This window comes from Callorhinchus milii, unplaced genomic scaffold, assembly GCF_018977255.1.
Source record: "Callorhinchus milii isolate IMCB2004 unplaced genomic scaffold, IMCB_Cmil_1.0 Scaffold18, whole genome shotgun sequence".
Lineage (NCBI taxonomy): Eukaryota > Metazoa > Chordata > Chondrichthyes > Chimaeriformes > Callorhinchidae > Callorhinchus > Callorhinchus milii.
In genome coordinates, this window is record NW_024704759.1 from 6084689 (window position 1) to 6103675 (window position 18987).

General features: G+C 46.9%; 1 protein-coding gene across 1 annotated transcript; it reads right to left on the bottom strand.

The window, feature by feature from the left end:
* Positions 1-661: 661 nt before the first annotated feature.
* Positions 662-17510, bottom strand: LOC103191463 (lysosomal protective protein). The gene is given in 16 exon segments (XM_007912463.2): positions 662-3108; positions 3214-3312; positions 4199-4288; positions 4574-4649; positions 5044-5192; positions 5864-5948; positions 6753-6844; positions 7177-7261; positions 8076-8167; positions 8308-8423; positions 8426-8462; positions 9712-9798; positions 10975-11025; positions 12590-12701; positions 14736-14899; positions 17391-17510. Coding segments are annotated over 15 exon segments (1419 nt in total). The 5' UTR covers positions 17391-17510; the 3' UTR covers positions 662-3024.
* Positions 17511-18987: the final 1477 nt, after the last annotated feature.

Consider the following 18987-nt stretch of genomic DNA (forward strand, 5'->3'; position numbering starts at 1 on the left):
GCACCGGTTTCGTGTCCGATCAGTTGGGCGCCGGACACCCCGGCCTCGAAGGACCCGAATCAAGAAGTTCCACGTCGGCCACCCAGGCTGTTTGGAATGGAATGCTCGCGCTCTCCACGGGGGTGGGCGGGCGGGCGGGCGGGCGGGCGGGGGGGACGGGGACGATGCACCCCCCCTCCCTTAACAAATTCCACAGAGCATGAGGTGCCACACTTGGCAAGAGCCAAGGCTCGGGGACCCAAGTACGCGTTGGAAGCAGCTAATACTACGTAGCTTGCCATTGAGAACCAGATCTGGCAAACTTTCCACTGTTTGTTTGGAGCTAAGGCCACCCTACCTGTGAAGGCTTTGGCCCGCAAGGTTAACATGAGCTGAGTGGGAAGAATCCCTGCCCCAGTGTCCTAGACTACCAGGGCTTGAGCCTGGGAGAGGGTGGGGGCGAGATGTGATTGTACACATGGTCAAAGAGGTAGTAGGTCTTCACATTTGATTTGAAGGCGGTTAAGGAGTGGGCAAGGCAGATGGATTGAGGCAGAGAGTTCCATAGTGTTGGGTGCAGTGGCTGAAAGCACGCCTGCCAATGGTGGAACCAACCATTATGATTGCCAACTCGGCCAAATTAGCAGAGGATGCATGATAACTGATCAGAGAAACAAATAAGTTATTCAGAATGAATCATCTTTTTCTCTTTAATTAGAAAGCAAAGTGCTCAGACTGCTGGAATGCAAATTTTGTGCGTTTCATTAAAATGATTCCAAATAAAAAATATCATGTGGAACACTATTACAAGCAAGACTCAATTCCAGACAAACTGTACCCTCATAGTGAACACACACACACACACACACACAGCACCCTCACAGAGAAAAGACGCACACACTGCACCTGCAGAGAGAGCGCGCGCGCGCATGTGCGTGTTAGGAATTGCTGCTGAAACAGTGGCTTCTGCATCTGAGGCAGTCAGTGAGTACTGGCACTCCAATGCAGTGTTTAACGTGGCACTTCTTTCAGAGGTGCACACTTTAGATAGGATTTTAAACTGAAGTCTCATCCGCCTGTTCAGGTGGATGTTAAGTATCCCATGCATGATATGAATGAAGAATTGGGGTGCCCGGGCCAACAGAAAAAAAACATTGAACATTCACTCCCTCGCAGTCTATGGGAGATTGTTGTCCACAAATTGACTGCTGCATTCACCTACACAAATATACAGTCATTACATTTTACAGAAAACCCAAATGTTGACGTTTTAAGGCACTTGACCAAATGCAAGGGTTAATTATTATTGTAAGCACACAATGAAAAGTTCTCTAATCTTACTGGTTGCAAGCGATCAACACTCATGTACCACAATTTACAAGATTTCTCCTAGAAGCAGCAACAAATTGCATTTATTTAGCCCTCCACTCCCCACCCAAGCAGGGTAACGTTTCAAAGCGCTTGATCGTGGCGGAGGCTGATGGTGAGCATGGGGGTGGGGGTAAGGACTGGTGCAATGTGATTACAGGGTTAGTGCAAGTGAGTATACAGGTGGCAGAGTTCTGGATTAACTGGATTTTGTGGATAGTGGCGCTGGGGAGACGTGTGAGGTGGGAATTTGAGTAGACAAGGCAGGACGTGATGAACACGTGGACAAATATTTCAGCTGCAATCAGGGTAAGGTATCATCAAAGGCGGACAATGTTTCAGAGATGGAGGTAGGCGGTCCTGGTCGGGGACCGGAACGGGGGTGGGAAGGACAGCTGGGTGTCGAACCACACGCCTAGGTTGCACATAGTTTCGGTGAGTCTGCGGGACAGGCTGTGGGCGGATGATTGAGCAAGTCAGAGTTGCAGGGCAGAAAACTTTGACTGGAGCCAGAGTATGGCTTCCGGTTTGTCAACATTCAGCTGCAGAAAGTTTGCGCTCATCCAGCCTCTGATGTCATTCAGCTTCTTTCAAACTAGCTGACAGAACATCAAAGGACCTGGTGTTGAGCTGGAGGAGCAGGAGAAGTAGATTTGGGCATCTCCGCATACATGTGGAAATTGACCCCATTTTTGCAAATGACATCACCAAGGGGGAGCATGTAGATACAATACAAAATTACATTCAGGAGGAATGGACAGTCAGGGATTTGGACCCCCCAAAAAACCCAGTCACTACACTTTACAGCAAATCCTATGAAACATTTTGAGACATCTTGTCAATATAAGGCGCTATATCAAATGCAAGGATTATTATTTTTCACAAGGCAGAGAACAGGATCCATGTTTGAAAAATACTAAGAGACATTGGGATTCACAGAGGTTCTTGTTAGAGTAAATAGTAAATTGCTATATAAAAGACACGTGCAACATACAGAAGCTGCAGTTCCCCTTAAGTACCCAGCAATAATTAGACCAGTATACAGTTTGGGACGTAATCTGTGCATGCAGCTACCAGACTGGTGGAAGAGCTGAAAGGACCTTGATTCTTAAATTACTTCTCACCTGCTCAACCAGTTTACAATTCTGCCACCACATACACAAGAGTCATAAAAGCACACCAAATGATTGTATTTCTATATACTGTAAGGAATCGCTATTCCAGAGACCATCTGAAAACAGTGACACCTTAAGGGATTCAAAAAGCGCTTTTGGACCTTTGCCTTATAGATATTTTCACAACATGATTACCAAGTTTGAGAAGAGTGGTTGGCCTCATTTTCCAATGGAACAGAGGAGATTGATAGACATAATCAACATACTGAAGGAGTGTAACAGAGTGATAGGGGAAATTATTTCCTTTAGTTGGGGAATAGATGACAATCAATAGGTGACACAGTCTCAGGGTTTTTAAGCAGAAAATTAGGGAGAAGTTAGAAGGAATTCATTACAAGTAGCCTCTGAGGTTGGATCAATAGCATCATTGAAAAGGGAACTGATAAGCACCTGAGAAGTAAAACTAAGAAGGGATTCGGGACGAGAGTTTGGCATTAGGCTTGAATCGGTAAACTCAAGCCGCCTGCCGTGGTGGCTGCTCCCCATTCCTCGCCCGCCACCTTCAGTAAGGTTCCTTCCTAAGGAAACGGCTGAAGATGGTGAAGGCGGCTTGTGGTTTATCAGTTGGCACCATGTGACCCGCGCCCTAGGGTGAAAAGAGAATATATTGTGATTACAAACAGCACAAGACCAATTATTTGCATTTACTTAGTGGAGTGGCAGCAGAGAATACTGGATAGATTTGACAGACCTTTATCGTGACAAAAGCAAGATTGGAGAATTCCTTGACAAATCCTCCAATTTGATTTACTCCTTTATTGTACAGCCAGGGTCTGCGGTTCACCGTTACCTGTGGACGTATAAAGAGCATCTTGGACACACTGAACACAGACCTTATGACAAGAAGCTGTAGCCGAGTGGAGTTCAAACTGTGAAACCATTCCCACTGCTACACTTTCGCTACTAGGGGTGCAGTCACGGTCTTGGCAGACATTCCACTGTAGTACTGAGGGAGCTCGGATAAGATTTTAAACTGAGGTCCCATTTGCCTGTTCAGTCAAAGGTGGTCGGGCCTTCAGCCTTTCTGGCCCCAGCTGCTGGAACTCCGTGCCAGAATCCTTTTGCCTCATTGCTTCCCTCACCCCCTTCAAGATCCATCTCAAGACCTTCCTTTTTGACTGCGTTTTCGTCATCTCCACACCCCCCTTTCCGAATGCAGACACCAGTTCAGGTACAAACACTCAACTTGGCATATCCCACATTGGCATATCCTCCTGACATGAAAGGCGCTACATAAATGCAATTTAATGTGTGACATAACTGTACAAATTGGCTGCTGCGTTCACCAACACATTCTTTATAACTCAGCCTGAAATGATTTAATTTGGAATTATTACCCACGTATGTCACACTCGTTAAGGATTCACACACACACACACTCGTGCCAAGGCCCGCAACAGACACTCACTTCACACAGGTTGTTTACAGCCAAAAGAGGAGACTCGGGTCTAGACTGGATTCAACCATGGGATTCAGTGTCCTAACCCAGTTCTCTATCCTGTGTATGTGCTCTCCACATCGCTTGTTTTCTCTGTTTGGCGTTACTCTCATCAGTTTACAGGTATACACTCTGGATAACACTGCATTCAACTCGCATACACACAAAGCAAACCCAGCCAGTCTACATATACAACAACACATTTCATTCACATCTTAATATGTAACAAACATCTCACCAACTGCTGAAGGGATTCCACAAACCACTGATCTCCCATGAAGTTACAGGCCATGTCCACATCTCCATTATACACTAGGATCCGGTATTGCTATAACCAGAAACACAGTCATAATGAATGTAAAGTACTTTGAGGTGCTATATAAAATAAATCATTCACTGTCCAAGAGCTGAACCCAGGATATTTGGATAAAGAACTATCCTACACAATGGTAACAGGATTGCAGGGAAGGGGAGAGTCTTCTCTAGTTGAGGATGATGATTGCCCAATATGCACAACTGCAATCAAACACCATTCACTGTCACAGGGCAAAGTAAAAGCCTCTGATGACTTTAGAGTGAGACTCCACTGTAGGGAAAGGGAAGCTTCACTTACCCAAGCATTGAGCAGTTTCAGGTACTGGTCCTTCATGTCAGCGTACAGTCGTGTATATTGTAAATTCACTGCCGAACTGCAAGCAAAATAAATCAGATTAGTCAATGCCCAGTCTACCTCTCCTGGAAGCTATCACTGCACAACTTCTTCCACAGCAGCAATTACCCAGGAATGCTGAATTTGAGCTGACAATATTACTGAGAGTTAACGTGAAGCTCTGCTCTAGGACCCAACCGTCTGCACTTGAAATTGTAGGTATGGAAGTTGCGGAAAACCCTTTGAATTGCATTCAAGTACATGCCAAACCAGGAGGATGAGAAGATCAGGGAATGTCATCACCACAGTGCTGACTCCAGGTCTGTTGTGTGAACACTTCAAGAACTGGATTTCAACAGAACTTGACTTTTATGTAGAAGCCTCAAAGTGTTGATTGGAGCATGAGCAGCAGCAGGATGGTGGGCTACACTTGCCTGCATATCTCCCAGTTCTGCACCACGTTAGGGACATGCAGTGCCCTCCGTATAGCCCAATCGTTCAGAAAGGTGGAGCTGGGAGTAGAGTTGGTGCACGGAGTGTCCAGGCGCAGTCTACCATTGGTCTGATATAGATCCAGAAGTTTCTAAAAAAACACAGCCAGGGGTTAAGCAAGCACAACATAAAAACAGTCCGGATTTCAGCTATCTAGTATATAACGATAATCCTTGCATCAGATACAACGCCTTATCACATCTTTGAGTCATCTCAAAGTGCTTCACAGAATATATTGTAAAGTGAATTCATTTTGTAGGTGAAACGTAGCAGCCAATTTCGCACAGCAGTGTCCTACAAACAGATTTTTTTTTAACCTTATTCATTATGTTTTTTGAAGGGATTACCCCCCGGAATAGCAATCCACCAATCGACTAACAACCGTGTTCCTACTTACTGCTAGGTAAACAGAGGCATGTGGAGTACGGAAACTTGCCCAAAGTTTCGCCCTGCCCGGGTAATCAAACCCAGGTCTCTCGCTTTCAAGGCGAGTGCTCTAACCACTATGCTGCAGGACTCTATGAGATAGAGATGTTCACCATACGTGAAAGGCATACATGCAGTGCAACTTGTTGTTGCTGTTGACACAAGTTACCACTTGATGAATTTTACTTCACCTAATCAGGGCCATCCTACACTGGACTGCTCTCAGGAGTGCTGAACATTCATAACATCTCTGGGAAAGGCAGGCACGATTGTCTGAGATGGTGAAACCACCAGATTAGGGTGAAGCTTTCTTTTAAGGAAAGAAAGGGCATTTACCTTCCTCCACAGCTGGCTGCTCTCATGCCAGGGGAACAGGTTGCCGAGATCATAGGTGACCAACTGTTTCCGTTTCTCATCGAAGCTGTGGTTTCAAAATCATTTAGTCCAACATTTGTCAAAATGTATTATTTCCCCCTTCCCCCATGGCTATGTGTTGCACCCTCCCTCCCACCTAGGTAGCCACATCCCTTCTCAATCTTCCCCTTCTACCCAAGCAGCCACCCACCCTCTCTCTCTATCCCCACTCTCTCTCGCTACACTTCTCCCACTCTCTACCCCCCTCTCTCCCTACCCCCCTTTCTCTACCCTCCTCTCTCTCTATCCCCCACTCTCTCTCTGTACCCCACTCTCTCTCACTCTCCGCCCTCTCTCTCTCTATTCCCCGCCCTCTCTCTCTATTCCCCTCTCTCTCTCTATCCCCTCCCTCTCTCTATCCCTCCCACCCCTCTCTCTCTCTATACCCCTCCTCTCTCTATCTCTATACCCCTCCTCTCTCTATCTATACCCCTCCTCTCTCTCTCTATACCCCTCCCTCTCTCTCTATACCCCCGCGCGCTCTCTATCTGCCCCTCACCCAGGGCAGCCACACACCCCTCCTCTCTCCCCTCCCCCAAGCAGCTGTGCCATCCCCCACACCCCACCCCCTCCCACACACCCACCAGGCTGATACACTCTCCCAAATTGCTGCTTGGAGCTGGATACTCTGGCCTTGCTGGTGCATATGATGCCATCTAGTAAATGACAATGGCTGTTGTCAGGCATTGTGAAGGAACTCGGACAGTCTCCCTCCCCCAGATCAACCAGTCAAGATTTGTGTTAACACAGGCCTCTTCTCTTGGCCACTTTGAAACACCTCAGATTAAGCGCTGCCACCAGCATCCCTTACCGGATATCACCAGGCACTCCTCCGGCACAATCGGCGTAGATGTTATACGCATTCAGCCCCGAATTCCACACTGCCGCTATCACCTCACCAACCTGAATAACAGCACGACTCAGGGACAATTCCCATAGCTCTGTCATATTCCCCTTCCCCACACACCTCATTCAGAGCAAGAAGCAATCAATCAAAATGCATCATTTACCACAATGAAACGTCTCAAAGCACATAATGATGTAAATAATAATAATACTGAATAAAATTAAGTGCTGCTAAATATAATTATCGGCATTCTGCCACATGTTGAGTTGTTGGTCAGTGCACTGCAGAAAAATAAAGGTTGGGGGTTGAAGCCCATGTGCTGCTGAAATGAAAGGTGCTACATAAAACACAAGGTGCTCTGAGATGCTGTATGGAGAATGGCACTCACCTTATTCTGACAATCCTGGTCTTTATTCTTGTAAAAGTTGCACGTGCCCTTAGCACAGCAGAATTTCTGGAGGTCACCCCACAGCCTGTTTAACAACATCAAGAAAGATGGGGTTCAGTATCTCGTCCCTGATTGCATTTGTGGAGCCCTGTAGCGTAGTGGTTGCAGCACTTGGCTCATAAGCAAGAGGACCTGGGTTTGATTCCCGAGCAGGGCGAAACCTGTTTCCTTACTCCACCTGTCTCAGTTTACCTAGCAGCAAACAGTAGGAACCCAGTTGTTAGTCGATTGGCTGATTGCTTTCTAGGGAATCCCTCAAAGAAAAATAGACACTCAATACACAACTGTTTGCGGTTCACTGCTGTGCGTAATTGGATGCCGTGTTTCACCCATAAAATCCACTCTACGATATACTCTGTAAAGCTCTTTGAGATGTCTCAACAACATGAAAAGTCGCTATATAAAATGCAAGAATTATTATTATTATGAAGCTTCAGCCTGTAACTGAGGTTGTTTTCAGATGAAGCTTTCTTGGTTGCAAATTATTATTATTATACTTGGTTGCAAATAGGAGGGTGAAACAAAGGGGCGGAGATAACAAGGAGATTTGTTGTGCGAGCGAACTTGAGTTTTAAACATTGATTTTGAGCAACAATTATTTTTACAAGTAGATTTTACATTTTTGCAAAATAAACCACTGAGTTTCCATTAAGCTCCCAGCTGCCGAAGCCATTTCCCACTGCCACGACAGAAAAATGGTAATCATCAGTGAAATTAGGTTTAAACAAAAAGGCTTTAATGGTCCTTAAGTATGTGTTCAAAAACCTGTCCGCAATGTTTCAAGACCAGTCTACATACAGTACACAGCAGACAGAAAAAAACACGAGTCTGACACTTACTTGGATCCAATCACTCCATGATAGTATGCAAAGTAAACCACTGAGTTTCCGTTAAGCTCCCAGCTGCCTAAGCCATTTCCCACTGCAATTCCCTGAAAGAGGATCAATGTCAGATGCTAATAAATCATCAGTTAATTCATTATACATACGCATTGTGCACAGACAACAACCCCAGTACTTTTCCGTCTTGCATGCGCATGAGAGCCCACACATACACGCTCCCAACTCTGACCTTAAGCTGGATGCTTGAATCCGTCATGACGCGCTCGGCCAGTGTTGGCACGTAGATGCCCCCGTAACTCTCGCCTGTCACATAGAAATCATTCTTACTGTACTCCGGGAACAAGTGAAAAACTCCTTCAACGCCAGGTAGTTATTAAAGGAAACCTAAGAGGGAAAAAAAATACATGGGAGAAATAGACACATTAAAGCAATGGGTGATTTTGCATTAAAAATCAATATCGCCCATTGCTTCAACAGACTTCTCATAGAGCTGAAGTCTAACACTCTTTTTCTCTGATCTAGGGGTACCTTCCCTACCTTTAGAACTCCTTAATACCGCACTATCTACTTCATTAGCCTTTCCTGGTAATTCACTTTGTCTTCATTTTACCTTTGCTATTCACTCTGCCCTTTGCCACAGTGAACAGCCCCAGCTTCTGAGTGAGGTAAACCACAGGATATGCTCGCTGCAGAGCCATGGAATACTGTGGCCCTACCTAGCTCAGGAACCAGACTAGAGACCGCCATAGAGGGCTGGCTCAATTCCGATATTCCGTTACTAAACACGTCAGCTTGGAGGCAGTTCGGCTCCAGTTCACCTCCTGCTTACTTCCCCCTCTCACCCCCCCCCCCACTCCAGAGGATAGTGAAACCGCACAAAAAGCGTTTTCTTTCATGGTTGGTTTCTAGATTCAGCCGGAAATTGATACTGAGGTTAAAAAATGACTGATTTTAAGTCTTCTGTTTACAGTATGTCATTTACTATGTACAGGAAACACCACTAAACATCACTTGTGGGCACATGTGCGAGACATGTCAAAAGCTCAGCTGTGGCAAACAACCCAGAAACCAGCCATTTTTTCGCGATTTTTTTTATATATGGCAGGGCCTGAAACATTGAACTCAGACCACCTCAATATATTGTATACTATTTAACCTTGGTCTCTCCTTAACCTCACCTTTAGTCGTACTTGTCAGGTGTCTCTTCCTGATTGCAAACCTCTCATGTCTGACCACATCCTAGTGAATCTTTGCTGTCCCATTTTTAGATTGCTTTTAAATCCAAAGCTGTATATGTATTGCATCTGTGACCTAAACCAATGTACAAGTTCAACATCAACACTGGCTCTTGTATTTTACGTGTCTAGCTGTTTATTTTTTAATGACCTTATCTAATTCCAAACAGTCATGTTATTGTCTGAACTGCTGGTCACCTTTACATGTGGTGTATCTGTACATGCGGAGAGCATTAAGGCTTTGTGATGTCAACCACCTTGAGTTTCTCATTATAATCAGGCTTTGCCAAAGATGATGTGTGTAATACTCACCAGAATGTTTATCTAATGGAGAACACTAGATCACCATTAAATAGCCCTGGGAAATCTATGTATACATCCCACCCACACACTCCTACCTCAGTATCATTGGTTTTGTAGATCTGGTCATCAGAGTATGAAAACCCAACTCCTGCTGGAGACTCAAGGTACAGCATGTTGGCAATCTGTGCAGAGAAAATGTAGTCTAAAATTACAATACAATTTACATTTATGCAGCACCTTTCAGGTCAGGAGAATGTCTCGAAGGTCTCAACACTGCTGGCTGGGCACCCAAACTGGGGACAGGGAATGGAAAGATAACCGAATGCGCGGTCAAAGAGGTACTTCTTAAGACGGATCTTGAACGAGGAGAGGGAAGGGAACAAGTCGGAGCATTGTTGGGATGGAGTTCCAGAGAGCAGGGCAAAATGGCTGAAAGCTGACCAGCCAGTTGTGGGTGGATACAGTGGGGAACATAGGGACATAGGTGAAGAAGGTCACAAAGGCAGGGTGGGGTGACACCTGAAAGTGAGAATGAGGTTCTTGAATTCAATCTCCTGGGATGAAACAGAGAGGACATGAAGATTAGGAATCCATTTGGTCCTGCAAGTGGGGCTAAAGTGCGGCACGCTTGCTGACGATCTCATGAGGGAACAGCAACTGCAAATCCCCAAAATACTTTTATCCCAAAATCTTACTCGGGTAAATTCTGGCCTAATAAACAAACATGGTGTTAGGTCAATTACACTCTGCCATCAGGGAGCTCAGGCTGAACATTAATTGTCACAACCTCTGCAGAACCTCAGAAGGGATTAATAGTCGATGACCAGAGTCAGACAAAGTAAACCATATTTTTACAACCCAATCATAGAAACGGGAGCAGGCCATTCAGCCCCTCGAGGCTGTTCCCCATTCTATAAGATCATGGCTGATCTGTATCTCAACTGCTATTACCCACCCTTGCCCCATAGCCCTGGATACCCTGACCCAACAAATATCTATCCACCTCAGTCTTGAAGATGTGAATGGATCCAGCATCCACAGCCTTTTGAGGGAGAGAGTTTCAGATTTCCACTACCCCTTGCCTCCTGATTTCACTCCTAAATGGCCTGCCTCTAGTTTGAACCTGGGTCCGCTCACTTGTGAGGCGAGCGAGCTAACCACTACGCTACAGGACTCCACGTTGACCCAATGCTGTACTGGAGTGCTAACAAACACTGTCAGCTCAGGGCCTGATGTAGCACTCAAACCCATTGCCGACTACCTCAAGACAAGAGGGCTACAAGATGCCAGGCTGCGAATGAGAAGGAACTGTGAGGCCAAATATCTAGAGTGAGAACAGGAGCAGAAATACATCGTACCAAGTTCCAGGAGTAAGGATTGTACTGGAGACTCTTCCCATCCTGTTGAATCTGTAATAATCATAATAATAATCATCATAACAATAATAACAATAATATTAAATGCCTGACAAAAAAATGGCCAGATAAAATTCTTGGTGAACCTTCCTGGAAAATTAGCTATTTTAGGAAGCTTAAACACACAAAGAAAAGTAACATCCATTCACATGTTAATGAAAAATCCATCTGGTGAATTGTTTCTTCAATCTTTCCATTTTTGAAATTGTCTCATGAGTTTTTTAAAGGCTCCTGAACCATATTAATGTGGCAACATTATTGGTCTCTGGCTGACCCATCACTGAAAAACACTTAGAAATTACCTCCACAGAGTGATCTAAAGTATCATAACAACAAATTACATTTATATAGCATCTCTCACGTCAGGAGGAGATCCCAAGGTGCTGGAACTTAACATAATAATAATTAAAAAAAAGGCTGATGAGCCCCTGGGAGCTGCAGAGAGGAAAGCAACTTGAGAATGTGATAAGAACACCTCCCCTTCTCCCTCCCCAAATCCTCGGGCTCCATGACAGCACTGCGATTTGACAGCTTAGCACAGCGTCCCCATATCCCCTCCCTTTTGCAACACAGCTGAAACCCGTTTGGTGGCTCTCACACTACCATCCCATTTCCAACCTACCCTTCCTTGCCAAAGTCCTGGAACACATTGTTGCAGGTCAACTTCGGACACACATCTCCCTCCACTCCCTCCTCAAGCCCCTGCAGTCTGTTTTTTGTCCTGCCCACAGCATAGAGACAGCGCTTGTCGAAATCACAAACGACATCCTCCCTATCTGTGACCAGGCTCCCTCTGCCTCCTCATCCTCCTGGATCTCTCTGCCTCGTTCGACAGTCGACCATGTCATCCTCCTCCACCACCTCACCTCCCTCATCCACCTTGCACCCTCTGCCCCACCATTGGAGGTTGCGCTTTCAGCCACTACGTCCCGAAACTCTGAAACACTCTCCCTCAATCCCTCCGCCTTGCCCCCTCTCTCCCCTTTTTCAAGTCAACAACAACAAAATTACATTTATAGAGCGCCTTTCACATCGGGAGAACGTCCCAAAGCACTGAACAGTCAGCCAAGTCCTGCCTGAAAACCTTCCCCTTCGACCATGTTTGACAACAATCAGGAGCAGGAACCCTGACTGATTTCATTCTCCCTTACAAAGTGAGCTGAGACCAATTACATGCCCTGGCTGAGATCAGCTAAACTTTCTCCCCCTCACTGAGCCACCAGGGAGCTCTTTATACATCTAGAAACATAAAATAGATAAAGAATAAATAATCCTTGCATTTGATATAGTGCCTTATCATGTCGTTGAGACATCTCAAAGCGCTTCACAGAATATATTGTAAAGTGTTTTTTGTGGGCAAAACATGGCAGCCAATTGCACACAGCAGTGTCCCTTTTTTGGGGGGGGGAATTATTAACCTTGGAAAGCAATCCACAATGCCAGGGTTGAATACCTGGATACTCTGAATCTCTTTAGTTTAATGACTTAATTCACCAGAAGCTCTGGTCATTTCTAAGTGCCTCGAGGTGGTGTGTAAACACATGCATCCAAACCATACCAGGAAGGGCCCATGCTCGTTCAGAAGCCCATCCAGGGAGCTGCAGCCAGGGCCTCCATTCAGCCAGAGCACAACAGGATCTTTCTTAGGACTAGATTGAGACTCCACAAACCTGCCAAGGACAAGAGTAGCCATGTTTTGTGTGAGGAGGCCAAAGAAGGCAGGCAATCAGCAGCAAACATTTGATAATTAAAGCGCCATCTTTAGAAACTCTAAATAACAAAGCTATAGCAGGCTGCATCCCAAGTCTGGATGAGAACAAGGCGGGCAAACAAATATACACTCAATCACGAACAATAAATAACAGAACCCCTGGAACAGCGTTATTTAACTCAGATTTCTGTATGAACAACAGCAGCACCAATATCAACAACAAATTACACAAAATTTATATAGTGCCTTTCACGTCAGGAGGACATTCCAAGGTGCTGGACAATCATTGTTTTGGACCTGAACTGGGTTAGGGATCAGGGAGGGTGGAGTGCAGGGGGTGAAGGAGGGTGACAGAAGGCACGGTCAAACAGTAGGGTCTTGAGACGGGTCTTGAAGGAGGCACAGGAGGGCGCGAGGCCAAGACTGTGGGATGGAGTTCCAGAGCGTGGTGGAAGAGTGGTTGGAAGCTCGCCAGCCAATGGTGGGATGGGCAAGGCTGGGATGTGGAACAGGCCGGAGCCCGCTGAGCGGAGGGAGCGGGCAGCTTGGTAGGGGTTTAAGAGGTCGCAGAGTGGGGAGTTAAAGCCATGGAGGGCTTTGAAAGTGATGAACGGAGGGGGGGGAAGGGGAGGTGGCCGTAAGCATGGTCAAAGAGGAAGGTTTTCAGGCGGGACTTGAAAAAGGGGAAAGAGGGCAAAGTGGAGGGATTGAGGGAGTGTTCCAGAGTTTTGGGGTGTAGTGGCTGAAAGCTTGACCTCCGATGGTGGGGCGGAGGGTGCGAGGGACAAGCAGGAGGCTGGTGCCAGGCGAACGGAGGCTCCGGGTGGGAGAATGGGGAGTGAGGAGGTCGGAGAGCTAAGGAGGTGCCAGGGAGTGAATGGATTTGAACACGAGTGTGAGCATCTTGAAGTCGATCCGTTTGGCGATGGGGAGCCAGTGGAGCCTGGGCCAGAACTGGTGAGTTGACCCCATTGTCTGAGGATGATGTCGCCAAGGGAGAGCATGTAGATACTGGAAAGGACAGAGCTGAGGGACGCTATGCGTGATGGTGCAGGAGCTGGAGGAGAAGCGTGAGTGGCAACAAAGTGGAGATGGAAGACATTAACTGGAGTCCATTTCATGAACATCCACAACTTGGATTCCACTTTGATTGGTAGACAGAGAAGTAAACATACCCAAATGGTGGAACCGTTGCTCAATGGGGATGTGTGTGGGAAGGGAGAATGTTCCAATGCTTTTACACATTTTATATTGAGGTTTGTAGCTCCTCAGGAAGCTGATAGAGTTTTAGCAACTAGTGAAAATGCGTTTATTGGGTGTTAAAAGATCAACTAATCACTGTCTAGCGTTGGAATTGAAAAAGACACAAATGGTTCACAATGGCTCTGTGAGATGGGGGTAGGTGGAGGTTAAGCAAGGTTTCCCTGGAACTGAACCTGGTTCCAACATGACAGTATTAGCAATAGAATGTTGGGATCGAGTCCACCCTCTGTGTTGGTCTCTAGTCCGGTTCCTGAGACAGATGGGTCCACAGTATTCCAGGGCACTGCTGATGACAGGACTTGCAGGCCAGTCACTTGGGACAGGGACTCTTCCCACTCAGCTCCTGTTAACCCTGCAAGCCAAAGCCCTAATAGGTAGGATGGTCCTAGCTGGACAAGCAACAGGAAGCTTGCCAGAGAGTGCCTTGAGCGGCAACCTATATGGTTTTAGTTGGATAAACTATGGGCTCCCCAAGCCTTTGCTCTTGCCCACCTGCGCCTAATGGTCTCCAGAATTTGGTAGGCAAGGTGCATCCCTCCGGGGAGAAACTGTGCATTCCATTCCAGACAAAGCAAGATTTCCATGTGTGGATGGCACAATTGGATCTCTAGTTCGGATCTCTTATGCAGTTATTTATTATCCCTACACTGGACAGTAGTTATACTGTACATTTGGCTCAGTTGGTAACATATGCACCTCAGAAAGATGTGGTTTCAAGCAGGTTACTAACCAGTAGAAGAGATGTTTATTGTCAGAGACGTTCAGGTAGCCGGAATACTGCTTGAAGCTGGGCTGCTTGGCCAGGCCGGGGAGGTAAACAATTTCATCCGCCACTGGAGCAGATTCGAGGACGAATGCTCTTAGTAACATGACTAATAACACGAGAAAAGCCATCTGAAACAGAAACAGGACAGAACCATTTTCAACAAAATGAGCTGCTAGGATTTATCTGACATAGATTTACATACGAAGAGAGCAGAGATCATAACCCTTTAAATACACGGAAAAGAGTTCCAAATCTCAATGTTGGGTTTGAACCTTCTAACTCAGAAGTGAGATCGCTACCATTGTGTCTGGGTGACATAAGAATTAGGAGCAGGAGTAGACCATTCGGCCCCTCGAGCCTGCCCCGCCATTCAATAAGATCATGGCTGATCTTCTGACCTAACTCTAATTACCTGCCCTATTCCCCATATTCCCTAATCCCTCTTTTTTTTAAAAATCTATCAGTCTCAGCCTTGAAAATGTTCAAGGACTGAGCATCTACAGCCTTCTGGGGAAGTGAATTCCATAAATTCAATACCCTTTGAGTGAAGAAATGTTTCCTCAACTCTGTTCTAAAAGGCTGACTCTCCTACCAGGGGAAACAGTCCCTCAGTGTCTACTTTATCAGCCTTTTAAGAATCTTATATGTTTCAATAAGATCTCCCCTAATTCTTCTGTACTCTAGAGAATACAGCCCTAGTTTATTCAGCCTATCCTCATAGGTCAGTCCCCTCATCCCGGGAACTAACCGAGTGAATCTACGCTGCACCCCTTCTAGGGCAAGTATGTCCTTTTTTAAATAAGGAGACCAAAACTGCATACAATACTCTCGGTGCGGTCTCACCAAGGCCCTATAGAGTTGCATCAACACTTCCCTACTCTTGTACTCTAAACCTTTTGCAATGAACACTAACATGCCGTTCGCCTTCCTAGTTGCTGCTGAACCTGCAAACTAACTTTTTGAGACTGGTGTACAAGGACACCCAAATCCCTCTGAACACTAACACTATCTAATCTCTCCCTCCCTAGAAAATAATCTGTTTTTCTATTTTTGCTACCTAGGTGTATAACTTCACATTTGTGGAGTCCTGTAGCTCAGTGGTTAGAGCACTCGCTTTGCAAGTGAGAGACCTGAGTTCAATTCCAGGCAGAGGGTGAAACCTTGGGCAAGTTTCCTTACTCCACACAGAGCCTAATAATAATCCCTCCAAAACCAAAAACAATAATAAATTGGTCATTTTCAATCTACGACTGTTTGTGGGACATTGCTGTGCGCAATTGGCTGCCGCGTTCACCCACAAATATACAGTCAATTCACTTTACAGTGTGTTCTGTGAAGCGCTTTGGGACGTCCTCCCGACGTGAAAAGCGCTATATCAAATGCAAGGATTATTATTATTATTATATTACTTCCCCACATTAAATTCCATCTGCCACCAACTCGCCCACTCCCCTCGCCTATCTATATCTCGTTGCAATCTTTTTCTTTCATCCTCACAGCTTACTCTCCCACCGAGTTTAGTGTCATCCGCGAATTTAGATACGTTACATTCAATGTCCTCGTCCAGATCATTGATGTAAACTGTAAATAGCTGAGGCCCAAGCACTGATCCTTGTGGCACTCCACTAGTCACCTCCTGCCAATTCGAGAATGACCTGTTTATCCCTGCTCTCTGTTTTCTACCCGTTAGCCACTCTTCAATCCATGCTAATATGTTCCCATTAATCCTGTGATACAAGATAAAGCGCTGTATCAAACACAAGGATTAGTATTATTAATGAGGGCAGGCAAAACAACAACAAAATTACATTTGTATCACACCCTTCACAATGGGAGGACGTCCCAAGGCGCTGGACAGTTAGTATTTCGGACCCGAGCTGGGGGTTGGGATCGGAGAGGATGGAGGGCAGGGAGGGGAAGGAGGGTCTTCGAAAAGGAGGGTCTTGAGATGGCTCTTGAAGAAGGCAAGGGAGGGGGGGGCGAGGCAGAGGGACTGCGGGATCAAGTTCCAGAGGGTGAGTGGCAGAAGGCGCGCCGCCCATGACGGGGTGAATTGACCCCACGTCTGCGGATAATGTCACCGAGAGGAAGCACACAGATACCGAAGAGGAGGGGGACCCGTGAGGATCGGGACCGGTCGAGGACAGAACCGGGCGACGGGGTTGAGGGCGAGAGGAGAAGGCGGCGGATGAAGAGAAGAAGAGAGGAGGGAGTCAACGGGGGGGCGGGGGGAGGGGGGGGGGTCGAGGCGGCCCCCAAAACCAGGCCGAACGCCAGCGGGGGAGGGAGGGGGGGGTTTGCCTTCCGAGAAGTGCCCACAAAACGCGCCGTGGACTCACTTCACGGTGTATTCCGTGAGGCGCCTGGAGACGCCTCTCGCACAACCCGATCGGGCGCTGTAGCAAACGCAAAGGATTATTATTATTATTATGATGATGATGATGATGATGATGATGATGATGATGATGATGAACTGACACACGCACAGTCCCGTTGACAGGAAGGGGACAACAACAACAACAACAACAGCAGCAGCAACAACAACAACAACAGCAATAACAACAAACTGCGTTTACGAAGCGCCCTTCGCGCGCTGTCAGGGGCTAACGAAGGCCTCACCGACCCCTCTCTCCGTGCGTCTGCGCTCCAACAGCTCTCACAGGCGGTGCCGAGGCCGCAGCTCCTTCACAGCTCTCCCCGCGCCCCCCCCGTCACGTGATCAGAGCTCCTCATCACATGACAACAGCTCCCATCCCCCATCCCCGGTCAGGTATCGGAGCCCCACCCCCACCCCCTCACCACGTCAGCGATCGCAACCCCGTCATGTGATCAGAGCTGAAGCCTGGGTGGGTACCATCATGTGACCGGGGCGGATGGGTCATTTGCACACACACACACACACCGAGGTGGCCAGTTTGGGCTGGTGCCTCATTTTTATTTAATTGCAAAAGTTTTTCTAACCCCCCCCCACCACCTCCCCCTCCATTGAAAAGACCTTTTCGTCAAAAGCGCCGACCTAACTTGGCCACTCTGCCAACCCCGCAGGATAATGCATAACATTGGGCTACTTTTGGGCTACTGTTTGGTTGTCTTTGGGTGGGTGGGTGGGTGGGTGGGGCGGGGGGGGGGGGCGTTGAGAGGGAAGCGGCGGTCCCTTTGGAGCTGAGCTGCCAGCCCCCTGCGGTGGTCTGGGTCGTCCGGTTGCTGAGTCGGGCGGGTTTCTCAGTATTCCCGCACAGCTCAGCCTGGCTCATCGGCAGGACTTGGAAGGGCAGACCAGTCACTGGTCCTCCCAGTCAGCTCCTGTCAACCCTGCAAGCCAACGCTCCCAACGGGTAGGGTGGTCCGAGCTGGACAAGTAGCAGGAAAGCTTGTCAGACGACGGCAAGCTATCTGGCTTTTGCTGGTTAGACTCCAGCAATTACCTCAACGCACTCTCTGGGTTCCCCAAGCCTTGGCTCTTCCCAACCTGCATCTAATACTTTCTGGAATTAGGAAAACCGGATGGATCCCTCCCAAGGAGAGAGCGCACATTCCATTCGAATAAACATCTCTGGAATTTCCATGCATAGGTGGGATGCACGTAATTCTCAGTTTGGTTTGGATACTCTTAAGCATGGTAGTGGGTTTCTGCATGTGTCAATACATCCGGTTGACCAAAAAAAACTACAGCCGCTGGTTTTAAATTTGAGGAAAATTCTTCAAACTCTTAGAAGTTGGTTTTCCGCAGCTCTTCAAAATAAAGTGACTTCCAGGATACGGCCAGATTTCAGGATTTTCCCCAATTCAGAATCTGTCTGGCAGGCTGAGACTGGGTGGAATTTCAACAACAACTTGCCTTCACAGATTTGGTGAGACGTGGAATGCCAAATGAGGTGGGACAGAATGGAAACCAGATCAATTTCACACTCACCTACAAATCACTTCATGCCCTGGCACCTCCCTACTCTTTGATCTGCTCACATAGAAACAGGAGTAGGCCATTCAGACCTTCGGAACCATTCTATAAGTGGATTGAGTGACCAAATTATTATTCTTTCGAGGGATTATTACCTCCGGAAAGCAATCCACCAATCGACTAACAAGTGGGTTCCTGCTTACTCTTAGGTAAACGGAGGCATGTGGATCAAGAAAATTTGCTCAAGGTTTGGCTCTACCCCAAAATCGAGCCCAAGTCATCTCACTTGCGATGCGAGTGCTCCAACCAATATACTGG